Source organism: Brassica napus, chromosome C3 (genome assembly GCF_020379485.1).
Source record: "Brassica napus cultivar Da-Ae chromosome C3, Da-Ae, whole genome shotgun sequence".
NCBI classification, from domain to species: Eukaryota; Viridiplantae; Streptophyta; class Magnoliopsida; order Brassicales; family Brassicaceae; genus Brassica; species Brassica napus.
This window is the reverse complement of record NC_063446.1, coordinates 52,178,598-52,195,149: the sequence shown is the minus strand read 5'-3', so window position 1 is coordinate 52,195,149 and position 16,552 is coordinate 52,178,598. Positions and strand designations below refer to the sequence as shown.

Sequence of the window (16,552 nt, the reverse complement as noted above, 5' to 3'; positions counted from 1 at the left end):
GTTTTCTTCGACGATATACTAATCTACAGCAAGAACTGGGAAGAGCATCTTGTTCACTTGGACACAGCCTTTGCTATACTGCGACATCAACAACTATACCTCAAGAAATCAAAGTGTACTTTTGGAGCAACGAGAATCGAATACCTTGGTCACTTTATTTCTGCTGAGGGCGTCAGCACTGATCCAACCAAGATCAAATCAGTCAAAAATTAGCCACCCCCGAGGAACCAAAAACAGCTTCGAAGTTTTTTGGGACTCGCCAATTACTATCGGAGATTCATACAAGGATACAGCATCATCGCTCGTCCTCTCACTATCATGCTTAGCAAAGACGGTTTCTCTTGGGATACAGAGGCTCCGAGAGCATTCGAACTACTCAAACAAGCTTTAATCTCCGCTCCAGTCCTTGCACTCCCCGACTTTACAAAGACTTTTATCGTCGAAACAGATGCTTCCAACACTGGCATAGGCGCAGTTCTTATGCAAGATAACCACCCAGTATGTTACATCAGTCGAGCATTTGGACCTCGCCATCAAGGTCTCTCCGTATACGAGAAGGAACTCCTTGCTGTGGTTCACGCCGTACAAACCTGGAACCCATACTTAGCTCACAACAAGTTCATCATTCGGATAGACCAAAAGAGTTTAAAGTTCCTTCTGGAACAAAAGATCACAACTCCATTCCAACACATGTGGTTATCAAAATTGATGGGCTATACTTTCGAGATTCAGTATAAGGAAGGCAAAGAAAACGTCGCCGCGGACGCATTATCTAGGGTCTCCGGTTCACAACTTCTTCAGCTTACCCTGTCTCAAGCAAACCACGGGTTCTATGAAGCTTTAAAACTCCTTTGGGATACAGACCCTACTCTCAAGCAACTCATCACTGAACTGCAGGCCAAACCATCGTCACACGCTGCATACTCCTTTATTAATGGGGAACTTCGCCGTCGAGGAAAGCTTGTGGTTGGTAACGATCCTTCTATCAAACTTCATATCTTCAAATGGCTACATGATTCCGCTGTTGGTGGTCATTCAGGTCGTGATGCAACACTCCAACGAATCAAGTCACTGTTCTTTTGGCCTAAGATGAGCTTGGAGGTTCAAAACTATGTCTGAAACTGTCCGGTTTGCCAAAGAAATAAAAACGATCTGGCCGCAAAACCTGGACTCCTCCAGCCGCTTCCTGTACCTACTGGTGTTTGGGAATCTATCAGCCTTGATTTTATAGAAGGACTACCACCATCATCTGGGAAACATTGCATCCTGGTTGTTGTCGACAGATTGAGCAAGAATGCCCACTTTCTCGCCTTGTCTCATCCGTATACGGCCATGGACGTCGCAAAGCTATATCTGGATCAGGTCTTTCGCCTACATGGAATGCCCAAAGACATTACAAGTGACCACGATCCAACGTTTCTGAGCGAAGTGTGGAGAGAGATGTTTCGTGTTCATGGTGTCGATTTAAACTTCTCCACTGCTTACCATCCTCAGTCTGATGGACAAACCGAAGTTACTAACAAAACTTTGGAAACATATCTTCGCTGCATGACATCTGATTCGCCCTCAACATGGAGCGACTGGTTACCACTGGCTGAATGGTGGTATAACACTACGTACCACACGGCAACACGCAGCTCGCCTTTCGAAATCATCTATGGTCAGCCACCTCCAGTGCACTTACCTTACCTTCCTGGTGAGAGTACTTCCACCGCAGTAGACAGGTCCTTACAACGCCGCGAAGAGCTCATCGACATGATGAAGTTTCACCTTTTGCGCGCACAAAATAGGATGAAACAATACGCCGACTCTCATCGCTCGGACCGCACATTTCAAATTGGCGATCATGTCTACCTGACACTCCAACCTTATAGGCATCATTCTCTCAAAGGTCGACATTTTCCTCGCAAGCTTTCCCCAAGATTCTACGGACCGTATGAGATTCAAGATCGTGTTGGCTCCCTCGCCTATAAACTTCGTCTTCCTCCCGGTGCAGCTATACACAATGTCTTTCATGTCAGTCAGCTGAAGCTCTGCCTCAACCCTCCAACAACTCCATCAACCTTACCTCAGTACCTCAACGACGTTGGCACTGAACCAGAAAAGATCCTCGAGAAGAAGATGGTCAATCGCAGGAACAGAGCTGTGACAAAGGTGTTGGTACAATGGAACGGTTACTCCCCGGATCAGGCAACATGGGAGTTCTACCAAGACTTTGTTGCTAAACATCCTGATTTCAATACTTGAGGCCAAGTATTTTCTGAAGGAGGGAGTATTGTGACAGCACAAATGCCACCGTCTCTACTACACCGACTCTGGCGTTTACAATTTGGTTTTTTCCTTTTTAATATCTAGGATAATTATCAACTTATTAGGATAATTAACATAAGTGTTTTCTAATTAGGATTTTGGTTTTCTATATAAGGCATAGCCTTGACATGTTTTTAATAATACAAATACTTTTACAATCTTCTAAAATCTCTAAATAACTTTCTGCACAAGCAAGCGATTATTATCAAAGATCTCAGGTTCTTCGAGCTGATCCTTCTTCCTACGTGATCAACTCCTAGGTCTGTGAATCTCCTTCCTTCTAACCTGCAAGTAGGGTTACTAGTTTGAGACTTATACTCGGATATCCTATTTCATAATGAGTTCTCCACCAGCAGAACAAGGTGTCTAGGACTTGAAGTTCTTGTTGATATTTGATAAGGCATTTCAAATCTTAAATATTGTGAAGGAGCTTCCATTGATAGGCATGAGTGATTCGATCTCCGCCAAAGCTAAATTCTTAATTTGAACTTCTGAGAAATTTAAATCTGAAAGAAAAGAATCAAATTTAAATTATAAGCATCGAGCATTATAATGACATTTAATTAGTATTACTTTTCCAACTTTTTTGGGATAAAAAAGGATCTTACTTGTATTATCCATTTTTTTTCTTTCGTTGCGTGATATATCCGTTGATAGTATTTTCCAAGTAGCATTCCATATGTTTTCTGGAGTTATGGTATTATTTGAAAGCAACATTGTACAAAACAGTTGACGAAGACACTTTGCTGAACACCAAAAACTTGCTTCTTTAATAGCTTCGATATATTTTTTATCATCGTCGATCGGAACCTGCAGGGGTTTGAGTTTTTCCTCAACTGAATAAGTGTTGGTCAAAAGACAAAAATAATTTTTTTTAGTGTGTGAGACATGGCGTAAAGCTTTGTTAAATGATTATTGCAAGGTAATATGAATGATATACATATATATATAACATTCACGTCATTGAATACATTCACGTCATATTTTCCATATTGATTTCCTTCCGGAAATAATGTTAGGGTTTTAAGTATTCACAAGCCATGTCATCTTATTCATAAGCCATGTCATCTATGTAAGTGTGCCAAGTCATCTTTTTTTTTTGTGAGAATCTTTGTAGAGATGACATGTAAGCAAAATTTTAAAAATCACTTCTGAAATATAGTCTAGGGGATACAATACAGTGTTGTGAAGATATCAAATTTTTAAAAACAGTATGGCAATGGTTCAAGCTCCCAAAAACCGAGTGTCTTTTATCAGGCAATTAAAACCGTGTAAAGATACATGGCGTATTGAGGTTAGGATTCTTCGCTTATGGAGAAATTACAACAAAGATTCCGGAAACACCATCGAAATGGTTTCGTTGATAAAGAAGTAAGTAGATTACTACATTTTTTACAACTCATAATCGTCTTTAGTCTTTTGTTCTCAATCCAACTCATATAACTTTATATCATCTTCGTGTAGGGGACAAGAATTCATGCTTCAGTTGGTGAACAGCTCATCAAACCATTTGAAGGGAAACTAACCGAGGGCGATGCGAAGGTCGTCCAGTTATTCAAATTGTACGATGCTCATGGTGATTATCGGACAACCGCGCATCCGTACAAAATTGGCTTCTTTCAAACAACGTTTGTTGGAACAGCTGATGAATTTCCGAGTGAAGTTCCGGAGAAGTATTTTGCGGATTACAATGATATTGTTGGTGGAAAGCTTGATAACAGTCGTTTGGTTAGTCAGTCAATTTATAAACCCATATTTTTCGGTATACTTTATATTTTTGGATTTAACTTGTGCTTTATTTTTGTGACCTTTGTTATGTAGATGTTATTGGCCAAATAGCTAACTTCTGATCACTTGAAAACAAAGTGATAAAAGGAAAAGACAATTTGAGGCTCTTGGTTGAGTTACGTGACCAAAAGTAAGTTTAAATACTTTGTCTTTTCCTTTAATTTGCTAGCTGAACTTGTATATTCTATCTATTAACGTAAGTTTATATTATACAGTAATGTGAAGATGATGTGTACTCTTTGGGGCTATTATGGTAAACAAGTATATGATTACAATATGATAAACATGTCCACAATGATTATTTGTGTTATCAGGTTCTGTTCTATTAAAGTAAGTTTATATTATACAGTAATGTGAAGATGATGTGTACTCTTTGAGGCTGTTATGCTAAACAAGTATACGATTACAGTATGATAAACATGTCCACAATGATTATTTGTGTTATCAGATTATGTTCTATTAAAGAGTGGAAAGGTATATAATGACACCTATATTTGTCTAAAATTATTAATCGCATAACATGTTAATAAGATCAAAATATTGTAGGTGCTTACTCCATATCTAGCGGGTATAATTCAACTCATATTTTGCTCAACCCAACACTGTTATGCTGTTATGCTAAACAAGTATACGATTACAGTATGATAAACATGTCCACAATGATTATTTGTGTTATCAGATTATGTTCTATTAAAGAGTGGAAAGGTATATAATGACACCTATATTTGTCTAAAATTATTAATCGCATAACATGTTAATAAGATCAAAATATTGTAGGTGCTTACTCCATATCTAGCGGGTATAATTCAACTCATATTTTGCTCAACCCAACGCTGGATTTTATTGAGGAGTTCAAAGCAAGGTATGTCTCCAGTGTGACAACTTTCCACAGCTAGATCTGATTTTATGTTCAGTAACTTCACAACATACTAAAACGTTTTGATATTATGGCTTAATTGATTGTGCAGTCTCCCTAATGATTCACTTGCTCTTACAAACAACGATAGTAGCCAATGGTCTATTGGTACTGCTACATCTGTTCGTGCTAGGTTTTTTGTTCTTAATGAGAGGCTAACCATAAGAGAGATCATTGATAGTACTCTGGTATATACACTAAACCCTTCATCTTATAATTCTTTCCACATGATTTTATTCCATTTGTTATCAATGACTTTAACATATTTTCATTTTTTGTAAGGTTGGGACTTTTGTTACTCTGGGCACTATTGAAAGCATAGATGCTGAACGTGGCTGGCGATATCTAAATTGCAAATACCACAACAAAAAAGTAATGCCAACAACCAATGTTGATGCTGATAACCGTCCCTTGTTCTTCTGCAATACATGTGATAAAGAACACATTGAGGTCATATCCAGGTATTGTATTCTTTTATCAAGAGGAGGAATTAACATTAAATATTTGTGAATGCCTTTGTGACATTGAAATATAGTAATGTATATATGATTGACATTTTATTCTTGTGGTTTCAGGTTCAAATTAATTGCCCATGTTAAAGACGATTCCGGTGAGGCAAACTTTCTTTTGTTTAATACCAAAGCTCAACTGATTGTGCGTCATTCTGCCGCTGAATTCTATGATGAGGTACTTTTGGAAAATCAATAGTGTCCATCTGGTCCATGTCAAATATTGAGTACCAGCTTTTTTCCATGGCTGATGCTTTCTCCCAAAAACGGTGGTACTATGATGTAAAATCCGTTACTTCTAAAACTATACATTATTTATTCCATATTTTGAATTTTGTTTTGCCCGCACAGCGGTCACCTGGTACCTTTTAACGAAACCTCCATTTTGATCATTTTCCATCTTTTGCTTAAAAACATTTTTAGGCCATTTTAGTAGATTTGCCCCTATTGTTTCCCATGATTTTATCCGTAAGCCAAAAAGTCAAAAGTATATCCTAGGAAATCCGATTTTATTTGTAATTTATCTTTTATCCAAGGGAGATCTATATCTATATATATAAAAATATGTTCGCCTCACTCCTGTTGCACCACGTCATAAAGTCGGTTCCTGACAGGCCGACACGTGTCCGGGTTGGATGATACTCACCGTTTCACTTAATCGCAATTATTAATGGGCTTTTTTCTTTTTATTAATAAATATTTCAGATCAGTATTTTGAGCTTAACATAATTGGGTTTCTGGGCTCTAGGGTAACACATGAGGGGATCCCACATGAGACGGCTTCTTTTCCAAAAATAATGTCGACGAACGAAAGACAGATCTGCTGCGTTTTAACAACTCCGGTTCAAACCTACGGCCAATGAAGATTTGCTGCATCGGCCATGCTGAATTCCGATCAAGGTCAGTTGGAAGGCGTCGTATTTGGCTGTTCGATTCCACTTCTTCTACCCTTGGTTGAATTTTGGAACCGTTATGGAAGTCGGTTGGATTTATGCATCCTCATTGACTATCACATTAAATCATTCAATGAACCCCCTCATTAAAACATTTTAACTCAAATATAACTAATCTTAACATAAATAATCCTTCGACACCCTAAAATTTTCAAAACCATAAACATTATTATATACTTCTCTTAACAAAATTTTACAAAACATACATACAAACGAAATATACAATTACATCACAAAAAAAAAGAAGCATGAATTACTTTAGGAATGACTTCAAATTTTGAGTCATATTCGCAAAAAAAAAAACCTTAAATAAGTAAGATAAATTAAGAATATTATAAAACAAAACATTTGAATTAAAATAAATATTAAAAATATAATGTTATTTATTAGAGAATAGTGAAATTTAGTGTCATTATAATTCAAAACAAAGAAAATAATTATAATGATCTCATAAGTCTTTCATTATTTTTTCGTTTATAATATTTTTTAATCTATCGTAATTTTCAATTACTTCATAAATTATTATAAAATCACTTTTATTATAACTTTATGCCCCTAAGGCGGGCCGAGCCTAGTTAATTAATAAAAAGAGGACAAACGTCAAGGCAAGTCTTCCTCGGAACGCTTCAACTTGCTTCTCAACCACGCTAATCGCACTTGCTCTACTCTCTACTCTCTACTCCCACAGTAAACCCTGATGGCGGCGATTGAAGACGACGATGTCTCGGTGATCCTCGAAGAACAGCGCGAAGAGATCATGGCCGCTAAAACCCTAGCCCAGGACCACGATCTGGCTTTCAACCTTCAAATGCAGGAAGCCCTAGCCGTTTCTCGAGCAGCCCACACCTCCTCTCCGACACTCGATTTCACCGCCGGAGAACCTGAAGAAGGTGACGGATTTGACTACACGTCGCTGATTCTAGAGGACATTGCGCGAGTCGATCAGGAGAGGCGAGACCGCGAGGTTGGCGTACAGGAGATGAAGAGACTCAAGGTCGATCTCGATCGTCGGATCCACGATCAGAGGTTTGCTAAAGAGATTATGAACATCCCTGACGCTGATTGGAGCAAAGACGGCGACTATTTCCAGAAACCTTACTCGCTCGGGGCTTCCTCCTCTTCCTCCGTCGTCAAGGTCCCTCCTTTCTCTGCGATTGGGTTTGAAAGTTTCCGCGTCTATTGCAAAGGTTTGGTGAGTGAGGAGATGATTGGTGAGACTAGGGTTACGGTTGGTGGTGTTGGTGTGGCTATCTGTGACTCCACGGATAATCTCATTTGGGAGGTTGCCAAGGTTCTCGGTGCTGACGAGTCTAAGAGCCCTGAAATTGCCGAGCTGGAGGCCATTCTTCGTGGCTTGGATGAAGCCTTGACCTTTGATTTGGGAAGGGTCACCTTCTTCATTGATGATTTCAAGCTTTTCAATTACGTGAGCTCCTCTCTCTCTCTCCCTCCCTGAAACCTCAATTTTCAACTCTGAAAAAATAAGTTTCCTTTGAAAAAGGTCTCGACTTTTTGAATGATTTTGATTCTAATGTTGACCTGACTCATTTTTGGGCTCTGCGTTCTTATTTTACATACTCATTTGCATATCGTCTAACCTGAATCTTCGCAAGTTTTACTCAGAAATTAGATTTCTTTGACAAAGATTGTGAATTTCTCAATGATTGTGACCTTCCAATCTTAAAGTTTACTCCTTTTAGTTGCTAAATTAGCGTTTTACGGCATTGTTCTCCTTTTGTTTGTTACCTTTGACTATGTTCGTTGCTACAATCTGAATAACTATGGCTTTGCAGTCTTTTACCTAAATATTTGGCATATAACTATTTACATAACCATTTGAGAATCATCTAATATGAATCTGGATTATCTTACCGTTGTAGTTTGGTTTAGTTCTCGTTGTTTTCCCTTTTTGTTCATATTATTGATCTTTGATATGGCTGGTCATGTTTTGCTCTGTAATCTAGGTGACAGGGAGGGTGGAACCTAGGCAGAGCGCTGTTGCAACACTTGTAAACAAAGTGGCTATTCTCCAGAAAAAGTTCTCTTATTGCCAACCATCTCTTTTGACAAGAAATGATGTTAAGTTTGTGTTCAAGCTCGCAAGAGATGCGATCGTGTCTCAAATCAAATGGCCTGAGGAGACTAGTAAAGGCAAGACTTTCAAGGAGACTTGTGTGATCTGCTACGAAGGCATCACCGTTGACAAAATGTTCTCCGTAGATGGTTGTTTCCACCGCTTCTGCTTTTCCTGCATGAAGCAGCACGTTGAAGTTAAGCTACTCGGAGGGAAAACAGCTACTTGTCCGAGCGACGGGTGCAAATCAGAAGTAAAGATGGATTGCTGCGCCAAATTTCTGGATCCCAAGCTCGTTGAGGTTATGATCCAACGCAAGAAAGAAGGCTCCATTAATGTTTCTGATAAAGTTTACTGTCCATATCCAAAGTGCTCGGAACTGATGGCCAAAGCTGAAGTTTTTGAGTATACCAAACAGTTCTTCGTTGCCACTGAGCAATCTCCTGCGAGGAAATGCATGAAGTGTGGGCTGTTTTTCTGCATGCAGTGCAAGGTACCGTGGCACTATAAAGACACCTGTGAGGACTTCAGTAAATCAAAGAGGTATCAGAACGCTGGAGATGGAATGCTCAAGTCTCTGGCGCAGAGCAAGCGGTGGAGACAATGCATAAGGTGTAACAATATGGTTGAGCTTGCTTTTGGGTGCTACCATATAACCTGCAGGTACTTTTCTTATTACGGTTACTACAATACAAAATCCATGGATAAAGAAAGGAGAGACCATGTTTGGTCATTTGTTACTATTGTTGATTTGATGTTTTTTATTGTGTGGCTTGCAGATGCGGATATGAGTTCTGTTACACGTGTGGAGCTGAATGGAAGAACAAGAAAGCGACATGTGCGTGCCCGATCTGGAATGAGCGCAACATAATCCGTGAAACAAATGTGAATCGTAGGAGGTGATTTGTCTTTGGTGTTGCGTGAAAGGTTAAGAAGTAGATTGTTAGGGTAAGAGTTGGTGACAGCTCTAGAATCAAAACACTAGTTATGGCCTTTTGTTTTGCAGTAGGCTTCGGTTTTTGTGGTTTTGGAAACTGATCTAAAATTTGGTGTTCTACTTTGGATCTTCTATTTGGGTTTATAATGTTGGGCAAATAAATGACTGCGTGGGAAGGAAGAACAAGCTTTAGTCTGTTAAGCTAACAACTCAGTACTTACAGATCAACAAACTCACTGAAACTCAACCAAATCTTATTACGATCATGAATCATATCAATAATTCTATCTTTTCTTTTTGACATGTTTCTTTTAATTATGGGTTTTCTGCAAAAAAAACCTCAAACGTGGTTTTGTTTTGCAAATTAATCCGCGAACTCAAAAATTCACGGGTCAACCTTCCAAGTGTCAGTCAAACCGCAATATAACCCTCGGCCGTATATATGTGTATTTGACAGTGTATAATTTTAACTTTTTTCAATACTACGTCGTTTTGGCGCTAATTTTTAAATGAAAAAAAAATTGTTTAACTCGGAGTTTGAAACTTGAACCTTAAACACTATGTGCATTCTATATAACCAAATATATAGATTTGTTAAACACAATTATATAGATTTCTAAGTATATTGAACAACAAATTAAACAAATATATTTGTTGGCCGAAATGGTTATATAGCATGCACATAGTGTTCAAGTTTCAAACCCCGAGTTCAACAATTTTTTTTTCATTTAAAAATTAGCGCCAAAACAACGTAGTATTGAAAAATGTTAAAATTATACACAGTCAAATACACATATATACGGCCGAGAGTTATATTGCGGTTTGACTGGCACTTGGAAAGTTGACCCGTGGATTTTTGAGTTTGCGGATTAATTTGCAAAAAAAAAACCACATTGAAGGTTTTTTTTGCAAAAAACCCTTTAATTAACTAGAAGATCATAGTTTGGGGTAGATCGAGTGATACTATTACATCAGGAACATAAAATTGATAGCAGGATAACTCGTTAGCAAGAATGATCGTTTTGAAAGCAGATCTGCTGGCTTGTTTCCGTTGCTACCAATCCATTCGAAATCAGTTCCTTAAAACTTGTCCTTCCATCGTCTGACTTCTCTGACACTAAAATTAAGAGTCATTTCATTTATCAAAATGGTTTTACTTGAGAGATTTTTTTTTATAGGAAATTGTTTTAGTCTTGGCACAGTTCTGCGATTCCATACTTAAGTTTTCAGAGCAAGATGTGTTATAATAACTTTTAAAGTAGTACTTTCATTTCAAAATAAAAATTTTAACCGCCATTTTAATATTATTAGTTTTAGATATTAATTTCACCCACTCTAAAAAGTTCATATAAACAATTATTTGTAATTTCATCTATTAGATTTTTTTTTTTTTTTTGCTAACCGAGTATCCTGGCCCCACCGAGGTAGTCCAGACTAGAGACCGAAGTGAGCATGGACGCTGCCAAAGCGTCACCATGTGGCTCACCGTGTAACGGTCTTCGGTCTCGGATACTGCAGCCCACATGTAAATTCCGCAGTGGCCAAGACTCGAACCCAGGGGCGGGCACTCCAGCTGGAGCTCCTATACCACTAGACCAAAGCAACTTGGTTCATCTATTAGATTTGGTCTAACAATTTTACAATTCGAATTTATTTAGATTTAGTTAATTACAATAAAATATTTTCTTTATGGCCTGATTTTCGGATGACCCGACTAGCGCCTAATGACCGTCCACCGGAACTAAGCCGGAGAACCCGTCGAAGGCATTCAAAGGACCATCTTATTCATCTCATTTTAATCGACGGTAGCCGGGACTTGAACATAGGTGGCGGAACTCACAGTCGTGATCCCTTTACCACCACGCAACAAGCGCCCGGTTATATATGTTTTTATTTACTAAAATTAACAATTTATTTATATTATATTTAATGACTATATTTATTTAAATATGTTTATATTTAAATATATAAATTCTACTAAATTTAGTTATTATTTGCTCTATATAATATACATTAAACTAATTAGAAATATTTTATTAATAATTTAGTGAACCAACTGTTAATCATTCAATTTGAATAATTTATTGTGATTAAGTGTGAATAAAGCCATTAAGCATGAATAAAGTTTCAAATTTGCAAATTTGATTACTTATCTCTTTATATTGATTAATAGGTTTAATTAATAATTTAACATTTTAACTGAAATTTTAACTTGATTGTTATTGTCTAAATCTTGTATTTATTAAGACCCTTTTAATTATTTTGAAAATAATATTTATACAAAATGTCTATTTTCTAATATTTCTATATTATATTTGTAGTTACTATTATTAGTTTATTTGTTTTACTAATGTGTTATATGTATAATTTACTAAATGAATGATGATGTATGAGTAGTTATCATATTTTGAAAAAAATCACCAGAAATGCATAAATAGAAATGTTAATGTCACAATTACATTTCTTTTGTGCACAATTAATCCTAGTAAGGAATTCATTAGTGGTTTGCAATCCAGAATATGTCACAATCTTGTCTTCCGTGTGAAGAAGCTTCTGCGTATCTGATGCTAAGGTGCCCACGATGCGTCTCTTCTGATCCAATATGTTTTTCAGGCATCTGTTTACATGATTTGGAAAGAAAAAAATGCGTGCAAGTACGGGGAAAGACCACGTTCTCCTATGAATTTACCAGAGTATTGACACACTTGTTCGCAATCGGTTCCTGTCAATCTATCACCAGAGGGGATCAAATATTTCATATTGCCTCCGGGAGTGGCTGGGAGCAATATAACTTTTTCCTCTTGTTGGAACTCGTTTTTTTGATGAAATGGTTATAAACCATTTTTTGGTAAGTTTCCGGATTAAGACGTTCATCGGAATAACTGAATGTTTGACATTATGAAGTAGTGTATTCGTATGTCCAAATCGAAGTTGGTTTTGAATGAGAAATGAAAGTCTAGTGCGAAAGTATTTGTAAAATATTCATATTAAAAATATGAGGTGAGAGTCCTCTTGTGTATAAAATGAAGAAAATAAAGCAAAGCTTAAAATTTTGTTTATACTTTATACGGAGAAAGAAAGATATTTGGACCGAACCTAAATTATAGATTTTGAAATTTGGTAAATGGGTCAAGAAATTAATAAAGAAATTATACTTGTTAGTCTAGTCTTTACTTAATTTATTTGTCTTTATTTTTAAACTTTGTGGTAAATAAAGTTTGAATAATTTATTTGTCTTTATTTTTAAATTTTGTGGTAAATAAAGTTTGAATAAAATAAGGAAAAAATATATTTGCTAATTAAATGGGTCAACTTGAACTAGTGGAGGTATGAATGCAAAATTGATTCTGATTTTGTAACATACGTCTAAATGCACATCCATATAATTATTATGAGAACCTCCATTTTATTGCCAATGTTTACGGTTTGGTTTATGACAAACGTCAGGTTTGGTTGGTGGAATATATAATAGTCATTGCTCTTCTCATTTCTCATAAAATCTGTGAAATTAAAAGTACCCAGAGCCACACTACAACGTCATTTACTCCTGAGAGCGAGATTCTTGGGAAAGTGGAGACAAATCGCCACTCGAATCCCGGGAGATGAAGTCGCATTGTTGTTTCTCAGGGACGGCGCATGGCGTATGCGATTGTTACCACGCGGCGAAGGAAGCTTCGCTTAGGTCTTCTCCGTGATCTTAAACGCTTTCCACATAACTGATGTTTTCCCAAAATGCAGCCACCAGTTCTTTTGGTCAAATCCTGCTCGCTTCGAATTGCTACCACATGATCTTCAGAGGTACATTTTCATTCACTTGATGTTTAATTTATTATAATTGTTTGCTTTGATGAACACTAGGGCTTTATAGTGTGTAGTCTTTAAATAACTTTCACTATAGTATACATCTAATCAAGGGTGTTTGCTGGCGTTAAATGATAAGAACTTGGCTTTTTAGTAGGCCTTTTTAACCTGGATCCGAAGACCCGAACCGAACCGGAACAGACCCAAAAATACCCGACCCGGAACCGAACCGAAAATTTACAACTACTTTTTGGGTCTAAATTTTTTTTTACCCGAAAGAACCGGAACCGAAAAGGAACCGACCCGAATAGATCCGGACCCGAAAAGAACCGACCCAAATAGACCCGACCCGATAAGAACCGATTTGTACCCGACTTAAAAACATGTATATCTAAAACTATAATGTTTTTGTATTCTATTTTATATATATTATTTTATGATTTAGTTGAAATATCTTTTGTTAACAACATTTGTTATTGTTTTTTAACATTTTTAAAGTAATATAAATCTTTAAAATGTAAAATTTAGAGTTTTAAAATGTTTTATTTTAATTATTAATAGTTTCATTTAAGTTGTTTTGTAAAATTTTAGATATATATGACAAATATTCAACTAAAGTTGATGAAATTGAGTATATCATGTCCTTTTCAGATCCTAAATACCCGAACCCGACCGGACCCGATATGGATCCGAAAAATTACGGGTATTTTATGGGTATTATAATTATAGACCCGAACCGACCCGGACCCGAGAAGAACCGAACCCGAACCCGAACCGGAAATTTCTAAGTACCTATTGGGTCTAAATATTTAGGACCCGAAAGGAACCGGCCCAAACCCCGATCCGAAGACCCTAACGCCCAGGCCTACATTTTAGATACAGCTTGGTATGATTGATTGTTACATAAGTTTTGATTCATGGACTTTTGGAATGCTTCTCTGTTGGGAAGTATTTATTTAGATCTGCACGATAGTGGGGCTTCCTCTTGATGATTGGAGAGTAATGGAGGATATTCTTAAAACCAGGTAATGATAGACAAGTCTCATTTTACAGTATTTATTAGAGCTACCTTTTACTTTAATTATATTACGTGTCATGGCTTTGAATATGCTAATGCTGGATGTCATTGTTGTCTCGCTAATAATCTATCATTACATTTTCTAAGTCAACTCTGAAAAAATGCTCTCAGACATGAAGATGTTTTGCTTTCTTCTCGATAAATATAATGGCTACCAATGTTAAAGAAATTAAGGTGGAGTTGGACATCATATTATAAACAGGGAATTTCTGTCTTAGAACGTGCTGGAGAAATTATCATCCACCATTTTTGCAGAATTCAAGATTCGTTCAGGATAGTCTGATTCTCTTTTTTTTTTTTTCTTTTGTCACAAATGGCCCCAGGATCACATCTCATTCTGATGATCTTCTTTGTTCATCTGATCTGCATCTCGAGTCAGCAGGAGGAGACATGGTTTATCTATAATGGCTTTGTTCAAGCAGACCTTTCTACTGACGGCGTTGCCAAGATTCTTCCGGGAGGACAGTTGCAGTTGACCGATGGATCCGGACAGGAAATGGGACATGCTTTCTTGAAGAAGCCTTTTGAGTTCACTTCACCTGAATCACTCTCTTTCTCAACACATTTTGTGTGTGCTCTGGTGCCTAAGCCAGGATTTATCGGTGGTCATGGTATCGCCTTTGTTCTGTCTGCTTCCATGGATCTCACACATGCAGATGCGACGCAGTTCTTGGGACTTTTTAACATCTCCACTCAAGGATCCTCCTCTTCTCATCTAGTCGCTGTTGAGCTTGATACTGCCCTCAGCGCTGAGTTTGATGACATCAATGCCAATCATGTCGGTATCGATGTCAACGGCCTTATCTCTATCGCATCGACCCCTGCTTCTTACTTTTCCGAGATTAAAGGTAAGAACGAAAGCATATCGCTTCTGAGTGGAGCTCCTATTCAAGTCTGGGTGGACTACGGAGGAAACGTGCTTAATGTTTCGCTGGCCCCTCACAAAATTCAAAAGCCAAGTCAGCCTCTTTTGTCAACATCTCTTAACCTTTCAGAATCTTTCCCAGATAGAAAGATTTATCTTGGGTTCTCTGGAGCGACAGGGACACTGATCAGTTACCAATACATACTTGGGTGGAGCTTTAGTAGAAACAGGGAGTCACTGCAGACCCTGGATGTCACTAAGCTTCCTCGAGTCCCTCCTCATAAAGCTAAAAACGAGAGACCATCAACGCTGCTTATTGTTCTGCTAATATTACTGGCAGTCATATTGTTTTTGGTTCTTGGAGCAGCTTTCGCCTACAGGAGAAGGAAATATGCAGAAGTAAGAGAAGAATGGGAAGGAGAATATGGACCACACCGCCTTTCCTATAAAACTCTGTACAAAGCGACCAAAGGGTTCCACAAGGATGGACTTCTCGGGAAAGGAGGCTTTGGAGAAGTGTACAAAGGAACTCTGCCTTCCTGTAGAGGATGGATTCGACCATCCCACAGGGCCCGAGGAATAGGAAGGCCTGGCCCGAGTTAGGAAGAGCGACGGCTCGATCTGTCGGCTCGAGAGTCAGGTCTCTCGGCTTGACTCTTGAGTACTTCTAGCTGACCATCGTCGACTGAAGAGCGTTCGGCTCAGCGGTTGCTCGAACACCTACGGGCCTCTCGGCCCAGCAAAGGAGGCCCACCAAGATGGCGTAAAATTAGGTCAAGAGCGAGGCATCGGGACGTCTATATAACGGAAAGAAGAGACAACGAGAAGAAGATCCGAAATCACTGACCAACACTTGACGGCTAGATTAGGGTTTTCACCTTTACTTCGTCTCGCCGTTAGTTATACTTCTCCGGTAGCTTATCGAGCCACCGGTTTCCTTTCTGTCGCACTCTCCTCTTATTTCCTTGTAACCGATCGAACGTTTTCTCTCCGACCATTAATAAGACGTCTTTGTTTAAGCCTACATCTTATTTATTACCGTTTCACGATCAAACAGTTGGCGCCCACCGTGGGGCCCTAGCAAAGTAACGTCAGAACGATGGTCGTTAGCAATGATAGTTCAGGCGAGGAGCGCGAAGCTCTCGAGGCGACGCCTACGCCTACACCAGCAACTCCACTTCCCCATCCCGCAACCATGGAAACTATCCTGGCGCGCCTGGCCCTACAAGAAGCGGCACAGAAGGCGGCAGTTGACCAAATCACGGCGATAGCAAAGATCCTCGCTCCCCTCGCTGCAAACGCCGAAGCGTCAACAGCGCAG

General features: G+C 38.3%; 2 protein-coding genes across 2 annotated transcripts; both read left to right on the top strand.

Annotated features, from left to right (window-relative positions):
• The first annotated feature begins 7,078 nt into the window (after positions 1–7,078).
• On the top strand, positions 7,079–9,649 carry LOC106346498 (E3 ubiquitin-protein ligase RSL1). The gene is made up of 3 exons (XM_013785850.3): positions 7,079–7,902; positions 8,441–9,213; positions 9,330–9,649. Exons 1-3 carry the CDS (start codon positions 7,174–7,176, stop codon positions 9,451–9,453), a joined length of 1,626 nt encoding a protein of 541 aa, XP_013641304.2. The 5' UTR covers positions 7,079–7,173; the 3' UTR covers positions 9,454–9,649.
• A 5,030-nt stretch (positions 9,650–14,679) lies between these two features.
• Positions 14,680–15,834, top strand: LOC111203765 (probable L-type lectin-domain containing receptor kinase I.6). Its single transcript, XM_022697799.1, has one exon. The coding sequence runs from the start codon at positions 14,680–14,682 to the stop codon at positions 15,832–15,834; it is 1,155 nt and encodes a 384-aa protein (XP_022553520.1).
• Positions 15,835–16,552: the final 718 nt, after the last annotated feature.

What these genes read in the sequence shown, in the direction of transcription:
- LOC106346498 (XM_013785850.3), top strand. Translation starts at nt 7,174, where the DNA reads ATGGCGGCGATTGAAGACGACGATGTCTCGGTGATCCTCGAAGAACAG. An exon ending in ATTTCAAGCTTTTCAATTAC is followed by an intron (nt 7,903 to 8,440) that starts GTGAGCTCCTCT and finishes TCTGTAATCTAG; the next exon opens with GTGACAGGGAGGGTGGAACC. An exon ending in TGCTACCATATAACCTGCAG is followed by an intron (nt 9,214 to 9,329) that starts GTACTTTTCTTA and finishes TGTGGCTTGCAG; the next exon opens with ATGCGGATATGAGTTCTGTT.
- LOC111203765 (XM_022697799.1), top strand. Translation starts at nt 14,680, where the DNA reads ATGGCCCCAGGATCACATCTCATTCTGATGATCTTCTTTGTTCATCTG.